Genomic DNA, 22,144 nt, shown 5'->3' on the forward strand with positions numbered 1-22,144 from the left:
TCAGGAGATTCTTCTTCTTATTTTTAGAACCACTTTTGCCTACCTTGGTTGTTAGGTACATGGACAGGATGGAAGAGTGATTTGGCTGTATCATCAACCACTCATAGATCATAGGTAGATTTGGTTGTATGAGACAAACAGGCTAGGTCAAATAGATGGTAGAACTTGTAAACAAATATGGTTAAACAAGAAATTTGAGTTATTACTGCAATGTGATAATCCCCTCTCACCATTGGCATCCACAGACTGGTTAGTCTTGACTAAGTAACATGGGACATTTCAATCAAACCCAAGGATGGAATCAAATTCACTTTTTAAAAACAAAACTTGGAGATCAAGGAACTAAAAAGAAGCTCTTTAATTCAGAAAGCACACTCAAGAGGTGAAAAGTGCACATTTTATTGAAAACCTCTTCTCAGAATTCCATCTCCTAACTACATTTGGATTTGCACATTTTGCAGATTAAACAGACTAGTTCAGGAAGAACTGCAAGGAAGAGGTCTGTTTTTGTGCCCTCACACTCTTCTGTTCTCTCCTGGTCTCCTCTGCCAGAATGTACACAACCTACTGTGGGCTCCTTGCCTCAGTGCCATGCACGTCTTCCCTGGGTAAGCAGTCCCTGCTAGAGGGCTGTCTCTTAACCTGTGTTAGTTGACACTGACTTAAAGTATGGTCCCTTCTAAACACATCTGCATTTAGAAGGGAGTCTTGACAAGAAGAGATGGTGTTTTTACATCTAGAGTATGGACCCTCATAAAGCAAACCTGTAGCCTTGTCCATTTCTCTCGTATCACCATACTTGTATTCCTTAAGGAAAAGCCCCTTAAAAGGGTCAAATGTATAAAGCTTGTCAATTTCCAAATTTAGAAATTCTGAATTCCTGGTAGCCATTCTGGAGCTATTATTTATAATATAATTAATTGTTGTTTTAAATATAACTAATTTTGTTCTAATATGCTTCCTCCAGCCCCAAGCACACATTCACCCTTTAAGTCTCCCAAAAAAGGACTTCTTGGTAGGAACAAAAGAAATTTAACCACTACCTATTATGATGAGAACCTAATAATTTCTGACAATGTAGGACTTAGAGCCCTAAATTTCTGTGCCAAGTCTGTAGGAAGGTGGGATAGAGAAGTTGGCAGAGAAGGAAGAAGCACAAAGCAAAAGGTATTTAACCTATCTTCTAAGATTACAGATTATTTCAGAATAAAGAAGTTACATTTTTGTTTTAATCAAAGATTTTAGAAAATATTGTTAGTAAAAATCGAAAGTTTTACAAAAGATAATTTGAAGATTCAAAGATGCAGGATTCATTAGAGTATGTTAGAGACCAGTATGATTTATTTCTCCCTAGACTTTATGAACCACCTTTATTAATGGAAACCAAACTTATTATCCAAAGTGATAACATGTCAAATAAATACATATCAAAATCTGCTGCCATTATAGTTTTTAACATTTTTATTGCATTTACAAAGTATAGAACATTATAAGGATTTACAGTAGAAGCCAAATATCCCAGCCCTTAAAATTTGAATAAGAAAAATTAGATGAACCATACATAAATATCTTTGAACATGTGCACTGGAAATAAATATGATTATAATTTTACAGGCTTTTACAGGTAACTGCTATATGTAATAGAGCAGACGGGAAGAGTAAAACACAGTAGATAATAAAGTCACTAGGGTGTGAAATAACTGTAGCTGGGTGGTACTGAATAAAAAGACAACACTGAAAATATGATTTGTAAATGATAAAATGTCCTGCAAAAACATAGCTATCCCCTATGCGCAACTGTGAGGTAGAATTCTTCCCAGTTTTCTGGTTTCTTGACCACTATTTGGGGGAATTCCCCATCCAGACGGTACTCTCTCACATTGCTGTGCCTGGGACTTACTAGGAGTACATTTTTTTTTTTTTTAACTACCCATTCTGCTCTCATTGAACAGAAATAATCTTTTCTATTCAAGTATCAGTCTTACTTTACCTACTAAAAATGGGTGGCAAAAGGTAGTAAGATAAACAACGCAGTGCTTTTTCTTCTAGCTAGTATATCACAATGCTTGGATAAATGCTTTAATCTTTCAGAGTGAAGCTAATGCTAAAATTCCTGGTACAGGAAACCCTTGGGATGCTGTTTTGGGCAGAAAGGTATTTGCTTCCCTCAGATAACACCAACTGCCAACCATGAACAATGTCATCTCTATTCCAACTCACTTCTAACATTTCGAATATGGATCATAAAAATAGTTTACACCTTTCTACACATCTAAAATATAGTGAAAACCCAAGACACAGTACAACCACATTGGGAAAAGGTATGGCAGTTTCTTTTAGAACTACCCTATGATACAGAAATTCTAACCCTTAAATATTCACCCAAGAGAAATGAAAGCCCATGTTCACATGAGACTTAAGTTAACAATAATCATAGCAGCTATAATCGCCAATACTGGGAACAGCCCAGGTATTCATAAATAGGAAAATGGATAAATAAAGGGCACAATAGCCATACAACGGATTACTACTCCACAACAAAAAGGAATGAACTACTAATACCCACAACAACATGAATAAATCTCCAAAACATGGTACTTCTAGAAAGATTATATGCTGCATGATTCTATTTACAAAGATCTAGGACAGACAAATCTGATTTATAGTAGAAAAAAGAACAATGGTTGCCTTTGGGGGAGTAGGGTGGGGAAAAGGATAGACTAGAAAGGGCAATGTGGGAATTTTCTACTAACATTTTGTATTCAGTAGCACTTGTATGTATTTGCCAAACTCAGTGGAGGCACGCTTAAGATTTATGCATTTCACTGTATGCTAATTTTATACCAAAAGTATAAGCAAACATTGAACTCTAGTTAGTGATATGTGTGCTGAAGTATTCAATATGAAGTTTTCAGATGTCTGCAATTTAAAATGCATCAAAAATAATCTGAATTGATGAAACCATGGATAAATATGTGGTAATGCAAGCATAATTAATGCTAACTAGCTTTTGAGTGGTGAGTATACTGTAAAATTTTAACTTTTTTAAATGTTTGAAAATTTTTATAATAAACTGTTGAGGAAAAAGATCCAGGATGTTAACACTTACCAAATAATGCTGCTGAGAATTTCATTATTGATTCCACGGTAATATAACCATCAAATTCTTCGAATCAGTGTCAATTTAAAAACTTAAGAGCTTGTGAAAAGACATTCCTGAGTGTGAGGTGAGCAATCAGTTCTCAAATCTATGCTGGCCTACCTTAAAAAAATGCAATACATACACTGATCGTATATTCTGAGCAAATTTGTTGCCTGTATAGACTAACAAAAAAACTAAGATGAAGGAACACTCTTAAGAGAAAAATGAAGTACAGAATTTGTTCCCCCTGATTTCTACACTAAAAAAGCAGGGTAAACTATAAAAACAAAGATGTATAGACCCAAAACATGATGAGAGGTGAACAGGCCCCGATGTTCTGAATGGAAGGACATCTGAATCTCTTGTCTCTATAAGGAACACATCTGGAGACACCCTAAAAAAATGGCCTTTCACTTGTAAATACTACTAAGGTGACTCTCTGAAACTAAGAATGGCTTCAGACTTCAATAGCTTATTGTCAGAAATAAGTTTTCCACATGCCTAAAAACCCATTAGTGAATAACATTGCTCTTACCTAGCAGTTGGTAACTATTTTTAGTTATCTGCTAAGAATTCCTGTATCATTATATATACTGCACCCTAAGAGTTCTCTAAACAAAACTAATCTTGATTATTTAAAAAATTTACTCACTGCTATCAAAATATTTAGTCATAGTTCTGGCTTTGCTTTGCTCTCTAAATTCTTCATGTTCTAGTACAGGCTCTGCTTTTTCTTGATGTACTTGGACTAGGGTGGTCAAGTTTCCAAGTTTGCTTTAAAATAGCACAGTCATGTTATTCGGCATCTTATCTGAATAAACCTTTTTCAGTCTTAAACATTCCCCTGTATGCTATTTCGTGGAATATCTTTAGTTCTATCAATCTTTATTTCAGGACCGGCCTTTTAGTCATTATCACTGCCCAAGTTTACCAAGATTGCTCTTCTCTAACCATAACAGCACTAAGCGTGGTCTCGTCGTTTTTTTTTTTTTAACCTCATTATTGGGATACTTTATAAATACCTTGACAGGCTGGTGCTAAGATCAACTCTGAGTATGGCTTTTACTTACTTTCTTACTTACTTATTAATGGAATTGTGTCATGTCCTGTCAACCTCAAAGTAGATGATGTGACACACCTGTCTTCCATCTTGCTGGTCTACCACCCTGCCATAAAGAGAGTTAATTTGTCAGATTTTAAAGCCTTGTTATTTACTGATGAGCTCACTGACTCCGCCCTTAGTATTTTCAGTACCTAATTCTGAATGTAGAGGAAATGGAGCTTAGGGAGGTGAGCATAAACAATGTGCCATTTCCCCTACAATCCTGTGCTTGTCATGAGGCGAACAAAATTAAAAAATGTTCATTTTATAGGCTGAAAAGATAATTATAGTAATAACACCTTTCACTTTGGATAACACTTTAGTTTTCAATGTAATTTTAAACATGGTAATATTTCATTCTTGATATGATTTCTCTTTTTATAGACCTAGAGTAGTTTAGTGATTTTTAACCAAGGTCGGCAAATGGCAAAGCCAGATTTTGAAGTCAGGTTTTCGAATTCCAAACTCTTGCCATTATACTCACTACAGTTATTATTTTAGCCTTTATGATCTTTTCTCTACTATTCTTGCCATTATTTGTGCTTCTTAGCTAAACCTAGACTTTTCAGTAGCACATACTGAAGTCGAATAATGTCAGATGTTAAATCTGTATTTCATTTTGCCTAATCCAATGAGGTACGTTTGTTGTACTACATACCAGAAGAGTATTTTCCACTCCCAACTGAACTTTTCATTTTGGGAACTAAAAGTTAACACAGGTAAGTCCGCTAATTACATTAACTGTTCAGGTATGTTCCGGCCCATCTTTTTAAATCCTAGAAAAATTTTCCTTTGGGGGTTTAAGCAAATATATCTCAATCATGCAAATCTTATCATCGATATTTACTGATATTAGTTTCCTGTACCATTTTTAATAGGCTCAAGATATGGAAGACTTTAGCAATCATAGTATATTTAGTTTTTAGGAGTTTTTATTTTACTATGGTCCTGTGAGGATAGAGAAAGTACACAGTAACATCCAATCTCTCTGGCAACGAACTAACAGTGAATTCTTTCTTCAAAAGTAGACTGTACATTGATAGGTTCAGCTAATCTTACAATCACACCCTTGGTTACAATGGGCTTAGATCAGAGAATATGGATTCCTCAGCATTATCAGAAATGTAATGGTCATGTTCATACTAAGCAGTATGCCACCAACTATAATAATAATAATAATAATAATAAACTAAATGGCCCACCATATGTCAACTGATGGGGCAATGAAACCAACAACAAACACATTAATACTAGGTACTATTTGAGAGCACTGTCCAATTTAAATGCCTGTTAAGTGAGAGGAGTGTCCAATCTTTGACACAGCCATGAAGCCTAGACCTCCATCAACGTCTTAGCTGGCAGGCAGTGCAGTTTCACCCACATCACCAATGAGTTACAGCAGCAGAGTAAGGTCACCAACAATGACTGGGAATAAAGCCAGTTCCATCTGAAATAAAGTTATCATGTTTGCATCATAACTCTACTAGGTTAGACATGTGTGAAGAGAGGCCAAAACTGCTGATATATGCCGAATTTACACTGGAGTAAATACATAATAAGGAAAAAAAAACCCCAAACCCAAACCAAAACCAAACAAAACTAGCCCAATTAACACTTCAGTAATTCCCTGAGATAGGCTAAAGTAACATGGAAAGTTGTGGTATACACCAATTAGAAATGATGGTTCTTTCTCCATTTGCTGGTCAATGTTAACTTATCACGTGCAAAAAGCTGTGATTTCAAACAGACTGCAGTCATTTCCTTCACATGTGCTCTAAATGAACTATGACCCTATAAAAAATCATATTAGGGCATTGTTGGATTTTCATTCATAACTGTATGTGTATATTCAGATATACATATAGAAAGTAGCAGCAAATTTTCAAATGAAGAGCAACAGTATTTATTCAGCTTCATCTGAAATACTCCAATTACAAATAATAATTTTTCAGAAGCTGCCTTATTTTACTTCTGCTGTAGGCAGGATAGCTTAAGGCATATAAAAATTAACTTATTTGTAAGTAGCTGAGTTGATGGTAGAACTAAGTGTCTCATTACTTAGAATCCAGTCCCTTTCTAGCAAAGTCTTAATAAAAACATTCTAAGTACTCTAAAATTCAGTAGAAGAAACAGAGATTTAACTAAATATCTAAATTAGCTAATATTGAAATACCTAAAATAGCAAATGACTTGCCTATGAGTAGATTCACTCACTAGTCAGTCCTAACTTTAGGAAATATATTTAAAACCCACCTCAGATTGCAATATAAGAGGAATTATTACTAATGTCTACAAATGACCATTCACATACAGAGGAACTGAGCAAATATTATGCATAAGCAAAAGTCTGGGAATAGAATCCTTGCAAGATGCTTTGAAAGATGCAAGATGCTCTTCCCTTGAAAGAGCTTATGATCAAGTAACGACATAAACAATTGTAGCATGTGGTTAGCACCATCATGAAGACTGAAATGAAGAATCACAAAAGTTTATATTCGTAGAAATTAAGCCCTAAAAGACTGAGAGAATTATCAAATATAGAAAGAACTTCCTGGATGTACTCAGAAGCAGTGGCAGCACAAAACAAGATGGAGCATTTGAACGTTGCTCTCGGATTTCCTGGCATGTTTGACTGGAAAAAAAGCCTGCACCTTTAACCAAAACTGCTCCAAGAGGAGAAAGGTGAAAATATAACTTCATCTAGTTTGAAATGTCAAATAAGTAGTTGAAAGTGTAGGTCTAGAATTTTGGACCAGATACGTAAAATAGGACATTGAGATAAAACAGAACCCCCTATAAGGATGAGAGTCTGAAGCACTCTGAAGACAGAATCTGAGAGAGCACATTCCTGTAGATGTATCTTAAATAAGAGTGATATGACTATACTCACAGCTATGGCAGAGGATGACATCTTCAAGGGAGGAGACGCTGTCTAGGAAATGTTGCTAAATGGTATAAATGTTAGAGACAGAGAAGGATAAAGGATGCAGAATGAGAAAAAAAAAATTATCCAATTCAGTAACTGGGAGTCCACTGAGAACAGTTTCACTGCAGGGCTGTGTAAAACCAGACTGCAAGGTACCGAGCAGTGAGCAGTGAGGATGTAGGGGTAGTGAATGTTGGTTTCTCTAAGAAGTCTGGCAGTGATGAAGGCCTGAAAACCAGCAGGTACAGAGGGAGTTTTTTACATTGGAGGGAGGATACATGAGCATTTTTGAAGATGATGAAAAGGAACCAGCATACAATTATTTGCATATTTTATATTGATCACAGACTAAAAAGTTATTTTTAATCCTTTTCAAAAACATTTTCTGGAATAAAAATCAACACAAAAATTAAATTATGTTATTTTTACCATTTAAACTTAATATAAACTTAAAAGCATTAGCACTTTGTAATTTTATTTCTAAAAGAGTTGTACAGTTGTTAATAGACTATGTCAGAATTTTGCTTCTAGTCTATTGAGAGAAATTAAATTTTATTAACAATTGCTACTTTAGTTCTAGAAAAATTACTCTGATATAAAGGATTACACTTAAGTAATTACATATATCTTCTTCCCCAGCCCTCTTTCTCCAAAGACAAAGTATCTCTAGGGCAGCTAATAATTTGGATAATATTGTTCAAGTTGAAGAGAAAAATTAGAAATAGTACTCCATTATTCATAAGTTCTTAAAGATCTAAATTGTTCTTCACAATTATTTTTTCATGATAAAACATGCTGTTGTTATATACACATGCTTACATATGAATTTCCTGGCTAAAACACATGCAACCAAGTTGAAAAAACAAATATTAAACCATCTTCACAATCCTAAGAATGCCCTTTTCAATAAGGCACTCATGTTTGGAAATAGGATATAATCACCAAATTAAATATTTAAAAGCCTTTTATTAAGCACAAACAACTTTTAATACATTATCAATACAAATAGGAAAATGTCTTTCGATGAATATGATATATCAAAGATCTGTTTTCTTCATACTGACACAATAAAAATAATCAAATTTGAAAAGAATTACAAAGTAAAATTGCGGGGACACCACTATTTACTAATAACCATTTAACTACAGTCTAAATTTACTACATCACCTGGGGAGAAAGGGCAACCATTTTTTATATAGAGAATTCCTAAACTCTTATTAGCACCATTCAAAACTTATTATCAGTTGTTCATCTACAAACTGACAGGTCAGGTAAAGCTTTAAAGCAAGTTTTCAGTGCAATGTTTACAGTTCCTTCTTTTAAGATACTTGGAGTCTATGGTCTCAAAGCATGTTAAATAATTATGCCTTGGCAGTTGCAAGGTGTTAACATGTAGAGAGAAATGTGTAATGAGAAGAAATGAGGCTTATCTTGGATGTGAAATGTATCTTAATGTATTGTGGCTAATGCTGTAGTATGCCGATGACATGCGGAATTATTATGAACGCAGATCTGAGGGAAGCTGGCAGCTATTAGCTCTCTGTGGTCATCATTTCAGGATGTCTCAGCTGCTGCCTTTTGAGACTAACTAGTTTCATCCTGTCTCTGATGTGTTCTGCAGTAGAAGCCATGTCACTTGGACTCCCAAAATATTGCTCAGTTCTAAAAATCAAAACAAACAGAAAAACCCCAATCAGATAAATCCACTGACCAAAGCAAATGCAAAAGAAAGCAAAATTATCATAAAAATTATCTCTGTGGGATGACATTAGTTCATTTGTAGGCCATACTGTTTATCTGTGAGTAGTAATTCAGTGGGAAAAACAATTTTTAAAATGGCATAAGATATATTAAGACATGTTGAGAAAAACATTAGTGGTATAAATGTCATATCATTTGTATTTAATATAATAATCTCAATAAGCCAAGAATGCAGCCAAGCTATGTGACAATAAATGAAACAATGAAACATTGAAGATACTTTGTTTTTCAGTTTTGGGTCTATACAAATATAAAATCTGTGTGTGTGCTTCAGTGCTGAGAACTATGTACACCAATTGTCTAATATATCTGGCAAGTAAAATATCTATTTAATGTTAAGGCATCATTTGGGACGTTAATAGATACAATCATTTAATTTTATTCTACCTGCAAAGATACCGTGTTCAGAGTCACAGAATCTTTTAGTGGTAGAAGAGTTCTTGAAAATTACTTGGTAAGCTCTTCATTCTTTAGATCAGAAAACTAAGTCTAGAAAATTAAATGGTTTAACTAAGTTCATGCAGTAAAAAACAAAACAAAACAAAACAAAACAAATTTGAACCTGGGTCTTCAAGCAGTGAATCTAGAAAGACCATCCATTATTTTTGTATTTTTCCAGAATGTTACAAAATATGAATCTGAATAATCTTACTGTCAAACAAACTTTTCACGACTAAATAGATTATCATATAAAATAGAATAAAATAATTCCAAATATTAAAGGTGGCAGTTGAAAAATTTGAATATACAGCACTAACTTATTCTTTAATCTAAAAAGGACTAGGAAAAGGAGGAGGAGAAGCTCAAGCAAAAACATCAGGGGGAAAAAAAAAAGTCATCAGGGACAGATGTTCCCAGACTGACCTGAGTAGAACAGGACACCGACTGTTTGACAACTGGCTATGAGACACAGAAATAAGGGTTTGAGTGGTGGTGTTCTAAAATGGAACATTAGAAGTGCCCCTCTAACACTGTTACTAGTTGAATTCATAAATTTTGATTCTTTTATACATTGAAGAGGTATAACGTAACTTTAGGCTACTTCTGATTACTCAAGTTCAGGTTAATGAGAGATTATCTCTATATTAAACTATGAATGATATCCAAGAGAATAAAAATGTATCTTCTCAATATCAATTCCAAATAATCATTTGACATTCATGACGCAGTAGTACTTGCACTTACTATGTGTTAGACTTGTTGTAAGTAGTTTACGTATATTTAGGTAATATAACTCCCCTGCCCTATAACCTGAGGAGGTATGAAAAGTATGTCCCTATTTTTAGATGAGGAAATTGAGGTACAGGAAAAGATTAAGTAGCTTGTCCATGATGTCACAGCTAGTAAGTGATGCAGCTGAGATTTAAATATAAGATATCTAGTTAGAATCCACAATCCTAACTAGTATACTATCCTAAAACGTAAGGATAGATGTAGTCAATGCTTTAGTTTCTCTATCATTTGAATTAAATATTCTCTGAATTACCTTTAAATTACTTCCACTGAGAAGGTCTAAATCCTCAGGAATAAAGTTTGTTCTGATTCATTTACTGGCTCATTTATTTGCATTAAATTGTTTCATATTTTTATCATCGACTATTTAAAATGGAAAGAAACATGGGAATCAGGAGCCCATAATTTTACAAATTAAAGAATCAGAACTCCACGTAGTCCAGTGAAAAGAGAAGGGGTTTAGAACCAGACAGAACTGAGATTGTATCCTAATTCCACTTAGAAACTGTGAAATCCTGAGCTCCTTACTTAATCCTTCTGAGCCTCAGTTTCTTCATCTGTAAATCAGAAATAATCATACTGGCCTGGCGCTGTTTGGTCAAAAGTAATACAGGCGAAGTGTTTAACCTGGTGCCTGGCATATATTGAGCTCACTAAACATTAGTCCCCACCCCTCTCCTCAATGATACCCAAAGTCATGCCTAAAGTCACTCTACTCCCTATCGTCATAGCCAAGGCTAGAACTTAGGAAGTCAGCCTACCCAATGACCTTTCTTCTACAAGTAGTCAAGAAGCAACACATCTGATGGCAGCAAGTATCAACTGAGTTTCATAAGAGCCGAGTATAGATTTCTTTTCATTTTAAACCAATTTATTGTAGGAACTGAAAATGTGGACCAAAGCTAACTGACTTGGCTTTTTTAAAAAATAAATTTTCCTCTCGATTTCACTGTAAGACCTCACAGATGAAAAAAACAAAATTATAAGAATATGCACCATACCCATCAGGATAAACTACAGGAACAGTTAATCTATCCAAAAGTGATTTCCCAACTGCTTCGATTTCATCAAATTGTTCCTCATCATTAATAGCTTCAGGCTCTTCTGGACAGTCCTGCAAAATCTGCAACAATTAAAAGGGCAACATCAATCAAGAGACATAGAAAAGGAATCAAACTCACGTAAATGTAATAGATTGGAGGTGTTTTCATTTTGTTCTTAGCATCTTCATGTATACCACTGCACAAGATTAATCTATTATTAGCAAAACTGGCTCAAGAAATTCAAACAAAATGTAATATATAATCTCTACTAATAATATATAATTTGAGTATGAAAAGGTCTACAGTGATTTTCAAGAACAAAATTATACTAGGCAACTATTCGGAAAGCAAGCTCAAACTGTGCTTATGAAGTATTCTTGCATTCATTAACTATTTAATATTTATTATATGTTTATTTAGCAGCTCCAGGATGTGAATGAGTATAGATTTTGACCTATAGGAGCTTACAGACTTCAAAAATGAAAAAATATATGTAAATATAAAACAACATATAATCAAAAGTACAAGCACATAACTGATATGATGACCTAGTTACACATTTTATAGTTATTTTAAAAACTGATCTGCTGACTGATATAAACTGGGAAGGTTATAATTGAAATATAGGAAGTTCTACTGTCCTTGATATTTTTTCCCTTAACTATTACCATTTAAATTTAACTACAAGAAGAAAACTACGAAACTGGGGGGAAAGAGTAGAAAAAGAAATACTTATTTTTGCAATTTTTTTGCATTATATTTTACTTAATCCAATCATGTTTATTTCAGCATTGCTCATAAAGAACATTTTTATATTCTAAAATTCTAGATTCAATTTATTTTCCCAATCATAGTTGTTACATTTATGCTTACTGGTACAAAACAAAACATAGTGAAGTGGAAAATAATATCTGGTAAAAGAAGGCTTTACATAGGTTTGCACAGCAAAATAACCTTAAATCAAGTTTATTATAAGCATGGTAAAGGCCATGTAGTAGAAAAAATAGAAATGTTAATTTTCAATTAAAAAACTATCAACCACATTCATTTCTTATATGATCTCTTAAGGAGGTCTAGATTTTAAAATGTCTTTGCAGATATCTTTAAAAAGCAGTATCCTAAGTTTTCAGTGGTGTTAGAAATAGGGCCAGTGGTCACCCATGGACAGAAGGGAGAAGTGGTGTGACTAAAAGGCCCTTGAAGAACGTCTCAGGTACTGGTAACACTGTTGTTTAAATATTGCATTGATTACACAGGTGTGTTCACTGTGAAAACAGAACATTTATAATCTGTACACTATGTTAATATTATATTTCAAATTTTTTTCATTAAAATAATCAGTAAACAAGGTAAGCCATTTTGCATACTTTTATTCATAATCATTAGGCCAATTTTAAAATAAAACACTGATCGGTGGAGTTCAGTGACCAGCTCAGAGAGTTTACTGTGAACATTTCCCAACAGATGCACTGCCTAACACAGACAGAAAACGCTTAATTCCTGAGGTTCCTGGCAATGTCTCTTCTGCTCTACAGACAAGGCTAATAATTGTACAACTCAGGTTGCTCATATCTTAAATGGTACTGAACATCCCTACATATAAACTTTCATTGTAAAAGATCAAAACGAAGTTAACATAATAAAGCTCTTCTTCAGAAAGAAAATGTAAGGGTTGGGTGCTATAAATTTTCACTGTGTTGAATTAAGAAAAAAGTTCCATTAAAAATTGGCCCCAAAACACTGCATATTTCATTTTTGGTTTCTGGAACTAATTAATTCATTAAATAATAAAGTCTAGAATTAATCTTTAAAGATAACATATGAAAAAGGTTTTAATTTTTATCCTCATTCTCATTTCAGTTGGACAGTCTCTACTTTAAACATTATAAAATTAAAAAGCGTCCTTTTAAAAATTTTATGACAATTAGCAAGTTGTTACTGAAGCTAAGTTTCTTTTCCTAGCATAATGAATGAGATGGGAGTCATGACATCCTAAAAAATGGACAGCACATTCTTGGTGTCAGTTTTGGTGAAGAGACACTGCAGAGAGAAGGCTACCGAATGGTTGTGAATTTCTCCAATCACAATATTCCACCACTGATATAAATTACTAAGAGAATTTGATTTGAACTAAGATATTATATCTACACAAACTTTGAACAATGGGATATAAAGTTTTAAAAAACAGAGTAACCACATAATAACATTATTAAAATGAACACATTTTAAACACATACAATAAATACTATTGTTACTATACTTTTTGAGAAGCGAACCTTTTCGGCATTTGAGTGAAATGCAATAGCCATTTCCAGCCTATGTACTCTCTCTTCGGATGCTATTGTAAATTGTTTCCATACTCTGTTCAGTCGAGGAAGTGTATCCCCAGATGATCGAGAAGTGCAGCGCAAAGACTGGCACAACACGACTGTGGCCTGCAGCAACTGTCTTCCATAGTCATAAGTGCTCTAAAAAGAAAAGTTAACAGGAAATTATAATAAAGGAATTCTGAAAAGAGGGATGGGAAAGTGTGGTTGGAGATAAGTGACACTACTAGAAATCAATACTGAATGACTCTCCTGGCGCTTATTACTACGACTTATCTGCAAGCATAAATAATGAAGGGGAAGTAATTCTTTTAGTTTTCAGTAAGTTTCTTAATCTTGTCTCCCCTGCTCATCTCACTCTGCTCAATTCCATGGCCCAAAAAAAATGTCTGTTCGCTCATCAATCAAGACAAGTGAGTGGAAACAGGCACTTTATATTCCATACAGGAAACCACAACTGTTACACTAAACTCAATTATTAAGGAAATTAATTAAGATACTTTTCACAACAAAAAAATCTCTGTTGTTATGCTAACACTGGTGAGATACAGGAACTGGGGTTTCTAATTTACTAATATTAACATTTATTTCATATTAACTTTCGTGAATGGATAGCTGAACTGCCTTAAAAAAATGCCACAACATGTAACATAAATCAGAAGGAGCATACAGAACCTGTAATTCAGGGAAACATAAACTCTCTCAAGTGTATGCAGGCTAGTTTTAATGCACCAGCTGACATTTTCTTAGTTCTGTGATGCTTCTGGAATAGCATAACTAACCTTCTTTAACTTGGAGGGTTAAGTTACATTATAATCATGCAGAAAGCTATTTAAACACTGAGCTTGTAGAAAAGGAAGATAACCAGTTCTGCACCTGTGCAACATCAACAAATTTTCTATGCTTTTCCAGTAAAACTTTCGTTTCCTGAGCATCATCGCCCAATCTGATGTGGGTCTTAAGCAGAGCATCCAGAAGTTCGCTTAGCCATTCTACTGCCTAAATGAAAACAAATAACAGTAAAGTTGGACTCATAAGTCTTTACTTATCAAAACATCGTATTTATAAAAAGATTATATCATTTGATTAATTAATCCATTAGTTATAACCTAAGTTCCTAATAGTTTATTTCACTCAATGCCAATCTACATGATGAATGACCTCTCCTCTCCCTCAAAAGTTTTAAAATCTAAAGATAAGACCTATTAAAGAGATGCACTCTAAGTTATATCGTAACATTTACATTAATAGAATATCACGTATTATTACAGACTTAGGTTACCATTTAAGATCATAAATTTCTTCTACGTCAAGCTGAAATGATGTTCTCTGATGCTAACTACACAAAGATAGCAAATTGTTTAGTTGAAGAACCCTCTTGTGCATTAAAAAGCAATGTGCTATCCAGTCTTTATCTTGGGATGTAACTGACAACAAGTCAATAATAATAAATAATAAATAATCCCAATTGCTAGCTCAATAGAGGAGTTCATTGAGAAGACAAATGAGACTAGTAAGATAACTGGGAACACAAAACTTCACTATTTCAGTAAACTATAATCTGACTTAATGTTACTTTCTTATGACCATGAAAAGTACACTTTTGCTTACAGTTAGGTGAAATCAATCATCTAAGAAAAAATGACTATATAATGTACCTGATTGATCCTTACCTGGGCAGCATCTTCTTCACATTTAAACAACTGCACCATCTGAAGCATCTTTAACCTCCGCACATCTACCATGTCTTCGCATCTAATAAACCCAAACAAATTTAGGACATCATTTCAGTTTTATTGATAACTATTATATCATCATCATCTGGCACTTTTTATAGCATGCTAAAATATTTAGTCCTACACTATGGAGACTGTAACTATTTTGCATCGATTTGTAAAAATTTTAAGGATATCTATATCTAAATCACATTAAAACCTCAAAATACCTGAATAATACTGAATCACAAACCCTCTTGAGAATAGCATGGATTCTGAAAAGTACTGAAGCAAAGCATAAACGCAATAGTACGCTAAAACCCAAAGAAATCTCCATTGCTAATTATCATTAAACAAGTTTCAAAGATAAAAATGCAGTTTCTCAAACACTAATTTAGAGGATGACCTTTAAGGAAATTAAAAAAATGAACACTTCTCATTATGTTAAATTACTCAGAGTAATATCTAATTTTGAACAAAAAAAATAAAAACTCCATCTATATTCTTAAGAAGAAAAAAACTATTGATCTCTAGGTGTAGAGAAACACAATTCGGAGTTTTTATTAATACTACTATTATCTGCCTGGATAATATACAGATTAAACTTTTAAAGTGACTCAACCTAACTCAGCTCTGAAGTATTCCCTTCATTCTCATGCAATTCCACGTATTTTAAGTGGGAAGGAGGAATCTCATTGCAGTCCAATACCAACAACAAGTTAACCAGGAGGCACTGGGCTCCACTACAGTTGATGTTCTTAAAGAAGGCTTAATAACAATCAGACGTCACTCTCACAAGGCTATTTTTATAAGGATGCCCGCAGTAAAAGCCCATAGCATACTGTAAAAATGCAACTTGGTTAAAGTAATTCTACAAGGGGCTGAAGGGAAGTGATGATGAAAATTATTTTTAAAATCTGAAACTCAAAAACAATATAAGATACCTTAACAATGAAGATAATATACATGTATTCAACACATATTGTCAGGTATTGAATAATGTGCTTGGAAAAAAATAGAACATGGTCTCTACTATTAAGATGGTCACATCTTAGAAGATGGATGGTTAAATAAACAATGTGATGTTATTGTAAAGCTATGTAAAGAATTTATGGGAGTAGGGAGGAACAAGTGACTAATTTGCTTTAGAAATCTAAGACTTCCAAAGATAATTATCCCTGTGTCCTGAAGAATACAAAGGAATACACTAGACAGATAAAGAGGAAAGAAGTAGTCTAAGTCATGGATGCACAAAACGGCATGACACATTTAGGAAGATGAAAGCAACTATGTGGTTTTGTGGCAAAGTTATAAGAGATGAGACTTAGACTATACAGAATCGGACTATGGTCTCCTAAACTATTCCAAGGAGGCTGAACATCATCTGAGAAAATAGGAAGTCACTGAGAGGGGTTTTATATAAAGAAATTGTATAATTAGATGTGGACTTTACAAAGATTACTCTCCTGTTACAGGAGAGTAATCTTTGTAACAGACTAGAGATGAGTAAGACCAGAGGTAAATAAGAGATAAAATCTTGAACAAAGAAATGCTCAAGATTCTGAGATAACAGAACCTAGACATCTGACTAGGCTGTGGGGATGAGGAAGAATAAGGATTTTAGGATAAATCCCAAGTTTGGTAGCTGATGGTAACTTTAACTTAGAAAGGGAATAGTTTGCGGGGGAATGGTTCCAATCTGGACATATTAGGTTTAAGGAGTGCACAGGGCATCCAGGTGGAGACACTCAGTAGGCAAGGGGAATTATGTGTCTAGAGCACAGGAGAGGGGTTTGTGTCGGAGTCATAATTACTCAATTGTGATTATTTTTTAAAAAGTCATTAAAGTAGTGATACTGTCCAGGGAGAACACATAGAGTGAGAAGAGAATTTGGCTTCAGAACAAACCCTGGAAGCAGTGACAATAGTTAGAGGACAAGAAAACAGTGAATAAGAAGAAGCAGAGTGCTAGGAGTATCATGAAGGTGTCTTCAAAGAAGAGAAGGTGGTCAGGGAATTTCAAGAATAAACAAAAATTCGCCTGTATCTAATGCTATTCAGAGTGGTCGAGCAAGGCCAGGACTAAAAGTATTCTTGGATTTTGAGCAAGATAAATGTTTATTACATATGGCAATTACAAAGTCACTGGTGACATCAGTAAGACCAAATTCAGGTGAGAGTAAAAGACAGATTGAGGAGGGTTAAAAAGTAAATTAGAGGTAGTGAGGAAGTATTATGAAATATTAGACCTTCAAATGACTTAGCTGTCAAGGAAGAGAGCTCTAGGGTTAGAAATAAAGAAAGAGCTGAAAAGGAAGGTTCATACATGTGTGCAATTGTTTAATTTTTAGAAATGGGAGTGATTTAAGCATTTAAATGAGATACAGAGGTCAGAATAGAGAATGGGAGCGGATGGAGTGAGGAGACATGGAGGGCACATGGAAGGATCAGCTTTGATAATAGCAGAGCTATATTCTTTGTGATGAGAATGAATGAAATGGATAAATTTTCAGATATGAGGGGAGAAGGAATTTCTGCCTGATGACTATTTTCTCTGTGATACAGGAGGAGAGTTTCTGGAGATTTTGCTGATAAATCTTAAATTTCTAAGTGTGCAAAAAAGGGAAAAGGTACCCATTAATTGAACAAACTGTCATTATTTGTTAGTACAATTATATACAATAATTATTACATTCACCAAAAACTTACTACATGCCTACTATATAACAGATAAGAACTTTGAGTTTGAATGAAAAATATACATTATATCACTTTTCATTTTAATTATGCTGTCTTAGCAAAAAATTAACATTAACAGTCAAACTTTGCCTTTGTTTCCTAAGCTGCATATCTTCCATCACTCCTTGTATGTGGTCCACATTTTCTTTATTTTCAATGGTTACATCCTTTCCGTAGGCCCAGGATGCCTGATTGGAGATCTGATCCAGAAGACCTTGACCTTTTTCACGCAAACCTTGCAATCCTACATCTAAAACAAAAGTTACTAGATTTAGCCTCTTAAACAATGGAGGTGCTTTCCCTCCCTCAAGTAAGCCCTCTCAGCAGATTCCAAGTAACAGTAGCTTTGTGCCTTAAATTACCTTGGAATGGAGTCCTCTGAATAAAACAACAAAACCCCTTTACATGTGGCTCTAACTGGAGTTCCCTCTCATGCCAAATTCTCCTTAAAGAGAATTTCTAAAAGGTGAATTTCCATAAGTAATAATTACTTTTCAAAACTGAAAGCTGGAAGAAAGTGTGAGAATTTCTATTTTGACGTGTAAGATTTTTCAAATTTTTTCCCTTCTGCTTTTATGTAGTCCATAACAAGGCAAATATTTTGTTCAAAAAAATGTATGAGTTGAAAGACTTCAAAACAAGCAATGTTAAGGAACACTGAACATTTGGGTATAGACACTACCCAAGCTTATACCCATCACGAAGCAACACTTAGGATATGTTTAAGTACTCCAAATTAAACAGTATACAGTGACATTTTTTCTTTTTTTAAGAAATAGTGTGGCTCAGGAAAACTTCTGACATTTTGAAATAAATTTCATTTGGCATATTAAATATTAAATATGTGTTATGAGTATCATTTGCTAAAATAACAAAGGCTGCAAGCAAGTAAAATGCCAATGCAAACATGATTTTTCAAACCCATTTCTTCAAGTTCTTTTCAATAATTAATTAATTCGATTCAAGCATGTATCACCATTTCCTATTCAATCTCTTAGGTTTCCGCTTCCTCTTCTCAATTCCCCTTTGCATTCCTGTCTCACTCAACCCACCCACACTTCCCATTTTTACAACTGCCTCTCCAGTCATGACTTAGGGAAAGTCACTGTATTTCCTACTGTACTAAATTTTAAAAGGTCTTGATGTCAAGTGAGAAAATTAGCTTAATGAAATTGGTCCATTCCCCCTTAAAGAATATTAATCTTGGCAATACTCCCAGTGTGTAAAAACAAATGCGCAGAAACCAACCAACTATTTTTTCACAAGGTTAGGATATAGCAACAACAAAAATCATTGCATAAAACACAGTTTTGGGCATACAGGGTTTATCACAGAACACTTCACAGCTAATTACAGTTTATGCATGCACTACAAGTAACTGTTCATAGTATATGCAAGACATAGCACCTGTAGATATAGCCGGGTAAACAAGAAAGGCTAACTGCCCAGTGAAGGAAGAATAACTGGCCAACATGAAAAATAAACATTTTAGCATAAATTATGCCCTTCAAGGGAAAACCTTGTTTACACTAATTTTTCCAGTGTTTCCTGTTAATAATTATAAGTAGTTCAGTATAAGTTGACTTGTTTAACCATGGTAATAATATACTTTTAAAAAGAACCCTTATGTTTCAGCATTTTTAAAATCTGCTTACCAACACTTTTCAGCTTCTCTTCAAGCAGTTTTAAAGTCTGCTGAATCGATGCTCCATCAGCTGGTGCTACATCTACGCACAACATCCCTAATAAGCCATCCAACTGCTGAGACAACTAAAGCAGAGGGACACCAAAGAGATAACCCTGATGTAATCAGCATCTAAAGGGTTTAATGATTAATGAGGTTTATATCTAATGAAGTTATCACAATTATACTTGAAAAAGACTATGCTGTTAAAAGACAAGAACGAATCATTAGAATACATGTTATCTGAAAGACAGAACACACAAACGCATGCACCAGGAAGACAAATATATCCAGGTTAGTAGAATGTAAAAAAATATTGAAACTTCCATTTCAATGTATGTTATATAGCATAAACACTGAGAAACGATCAAAATAAAATATATCTATTAGTTTTGGACACTATTTAGACAAAAGAAAAAAAAAGGTTTAGTTGCATGCAGATGGTTTAAAAATAAAAATTTTAAAAAATCAAAGAATTTTATCTCATTTCCCCCACCAGTACATTATTTTATCGTTCCAGAAAAATAATTAGGAGACATGCAAACCTGCGAAAATTATGTGCAGATAAGTGTTCAGATAATGTGAAGAAAAGAAAAACAGAGTACACACTTACATCTTGAGCAACACCATGAAATTCAAGGGCCGCTTGTAAGAGATTTTGCCTAAATTCCAGCTGACTGGCCTGTCGATAACAAACATCACTAAGCTGTTGCTGCAACGACTTCAGTTCTACAAGATCTTCCTCATCTCCGGCATTTAAAAGTGCTGCAATTTGCTGATTAAGCTCCACATATACTGCAAACCATTCCTATGATAGAGACATTGTAAAGTAAATTAAGGGTAAAATTAGTTCCTGGAGAATTATATTATATTTTATAATTTCTCTAAGATATAATGAGTAACACATAGTTACATGAGAATTTTCTTAAGCAAAATTATTCAAATTGAGGACACAAAGTGCTCAACTCCTAAATCTTTCCACTGCAATCCCTGAACACATTCCTGACAACAGCAAAATCTCCTATAGTATCATCCCAGCCTCTAAATGTTCCCTTTTCTTTTCGTGCTTTATGTGAAACCTGTCCATGCATCAGAGAAAGCAGTTAGCCCTGCAGCCCTCCTGCTTTTGTTTCCATAGCTGACATACCACAAGCCTGGAGGTGGGGGCAGGAGCGAGGGGCTGCCCATTCCTCATTAGTATTTCCAAGATCATTCCTTCTCCTAATTCTCTCAAAAACCACATCTCCTTTGAAGTGCATGCTGTCAGATTCCATCTTTCCAACCTTTCCTTTTGGAGGCCCACATCCAGGGAGGTTAGCAAAGGTCACTGCCTTCCTCTCGATGCCAATCTTCTTATTGACTATCAGCATGTGGACATCTACCCAACACCGAACTCTCAGTTCCTTGACTTCCTTGTTTCCAACTATCTTGTCCTCATCTTATCTCAGCTACCCACTCCAATGGACATAAAATCCTGTCATTATTATAAACTACTGAAGAGCTCCCCAAATCTCAATTTCAAGAATCCCATTTTCTGACCACCAGCTACTAACTCTCCAATTCACATCCTTTAGTATGCTCACTCCCACAACCCCATGGGGTCCCTCAGCATGCATTCACCTCAGCATGTTTTACTGTCCAGCACTCAGGAGTCCTCACTTCTATCCTTGATCAGACAGAGGCTATGAACATCTCCCAAGGCACAACCCATGCCCACATCTTTCTCTCCTTCCTTTCATCAGATTTACCTATCAACCTCAGATCTGCTTTCTTTGCCTACTGTACCTACGCCAGAGTAGCTAAACGTGGCTAAAAAAACACAACCATGTAGATAGGTGTCTTTTAAAAGTTATGACTAAATAATCCCAAATGGGCCTTTAATGATCCTATTACAATTCTCTAGTCAATTCACTTTCCCATTCTCATGATTATGTTTTTTTCACTCCTTAAATCTCCAACTTCCTTTTCACCTCTTTACTCTCAATCAAAAATCTAACTTTAATTCACTAGAAAGCAACCAGAAGAGAACTCTCACATCTCACCAACAAATCTATTAAGTTCTCTGCTTTTGTAGTGCTATGCTTCGCTATCCCTAATATAATAATGGATAAACCGCCCCTGCTTCTAAAGCCAACAACTTGTGTCTTATGTGCTAATCTTGGTCACTTGCACAAGACTTTGCTCTTGCAATTACCTTCTCCCTCTTTCCTATCATCAAGTCTTCCTTTTCAACTGGATTATTTCCGTCAGCATACAAATATATAGTATTTTATATTAAAAAACAAAACATTCAATTAAGATACGTGTATTTGACTATATATAAATTAAAACTCAGTTAAAAAACCCAATAAACCTCCCTTAAGGAGTTCTCTACACTCATTTTATCTTCATTTCTTATTCTCTTTTTAATCCACTCTGATTAGGGTTTTGTCCTTCCTACTTTTATTAAACCACTCATGTCAAATTCTCAGT

General features: G+C 34.5%; 1 protein-coding gene across 2 annotated transcripts in view; it reads right to left on the minus strand.

Moving 5' to 3' along the window:
• Nucleotides 1-1,446: 1,446 nt before the first annotated feature.
• SESTD1 (SEC14 and spectrin domain containing 1) overlaps nucleotides 1,447-22,144 on the minus strand; it is a 98,899-nt gene continuing 78,201 nt past the window's right edge. Inside the window, exons 11-18 of one of the 2 annotated variants that reach the window (XM_039855819.1) lie at nucleotides 20,286-20,480; nucleotides 19,644-19,758; nucleotides 18,079-18,238; nucleotides 15,208-15,289; nucleotides 14,411-14,533; nucleotides 13,484-13,675; nucleotides 11,166-11,287; nucleotides 1,447-8,832 (exon numbers count right to left, since the gene is read on the minus strand). In XM_039855819.1, the coding sequence (XP_039711753.1) occupies nucleotides 8,703-8,832; nucleotides 11,166-11,287; nucleotides 13,484-13,675; nucleotides 14,411-14,533; nucleotides 15,208-15,289; nucleotides 18,079-18,238; nucleotides 19,644-19,758; nucleotides 20,286-20,480 (1,119 nt within the window). In that variant the 3' untranslated portion in view covers nucleotides 1,447-8,702. The remainder of the gene's footprint in view (nucleotides 8,833-11,165; nucleotides 11,288-13,483; nucleotides 13,676-14,410; nucleotides 14,534-15,207; nucleotides 15,290-18,078; nucleotides 18,239-19,643; nucleotides 19,759-20,285; nucleotides 20,481-22,144) is intronic. The other variant, XM_039855818.1, reaches the window with a different exon arrangement.

This window comes from Pteropus medius, unplaced genomic scaffold (genome assembly GCF_902729225.1).
Source record: "Pteropus medius unplaced genomic scaffold, Ma_sr-lr_union100, whole genome shotgun sequence".
Lineage (NCBI taxonomy): Eukaryota > Metazoa > Chordata > Mammalia > Chiroptera > Pteropodidae > Pteropus > Pteropus medius.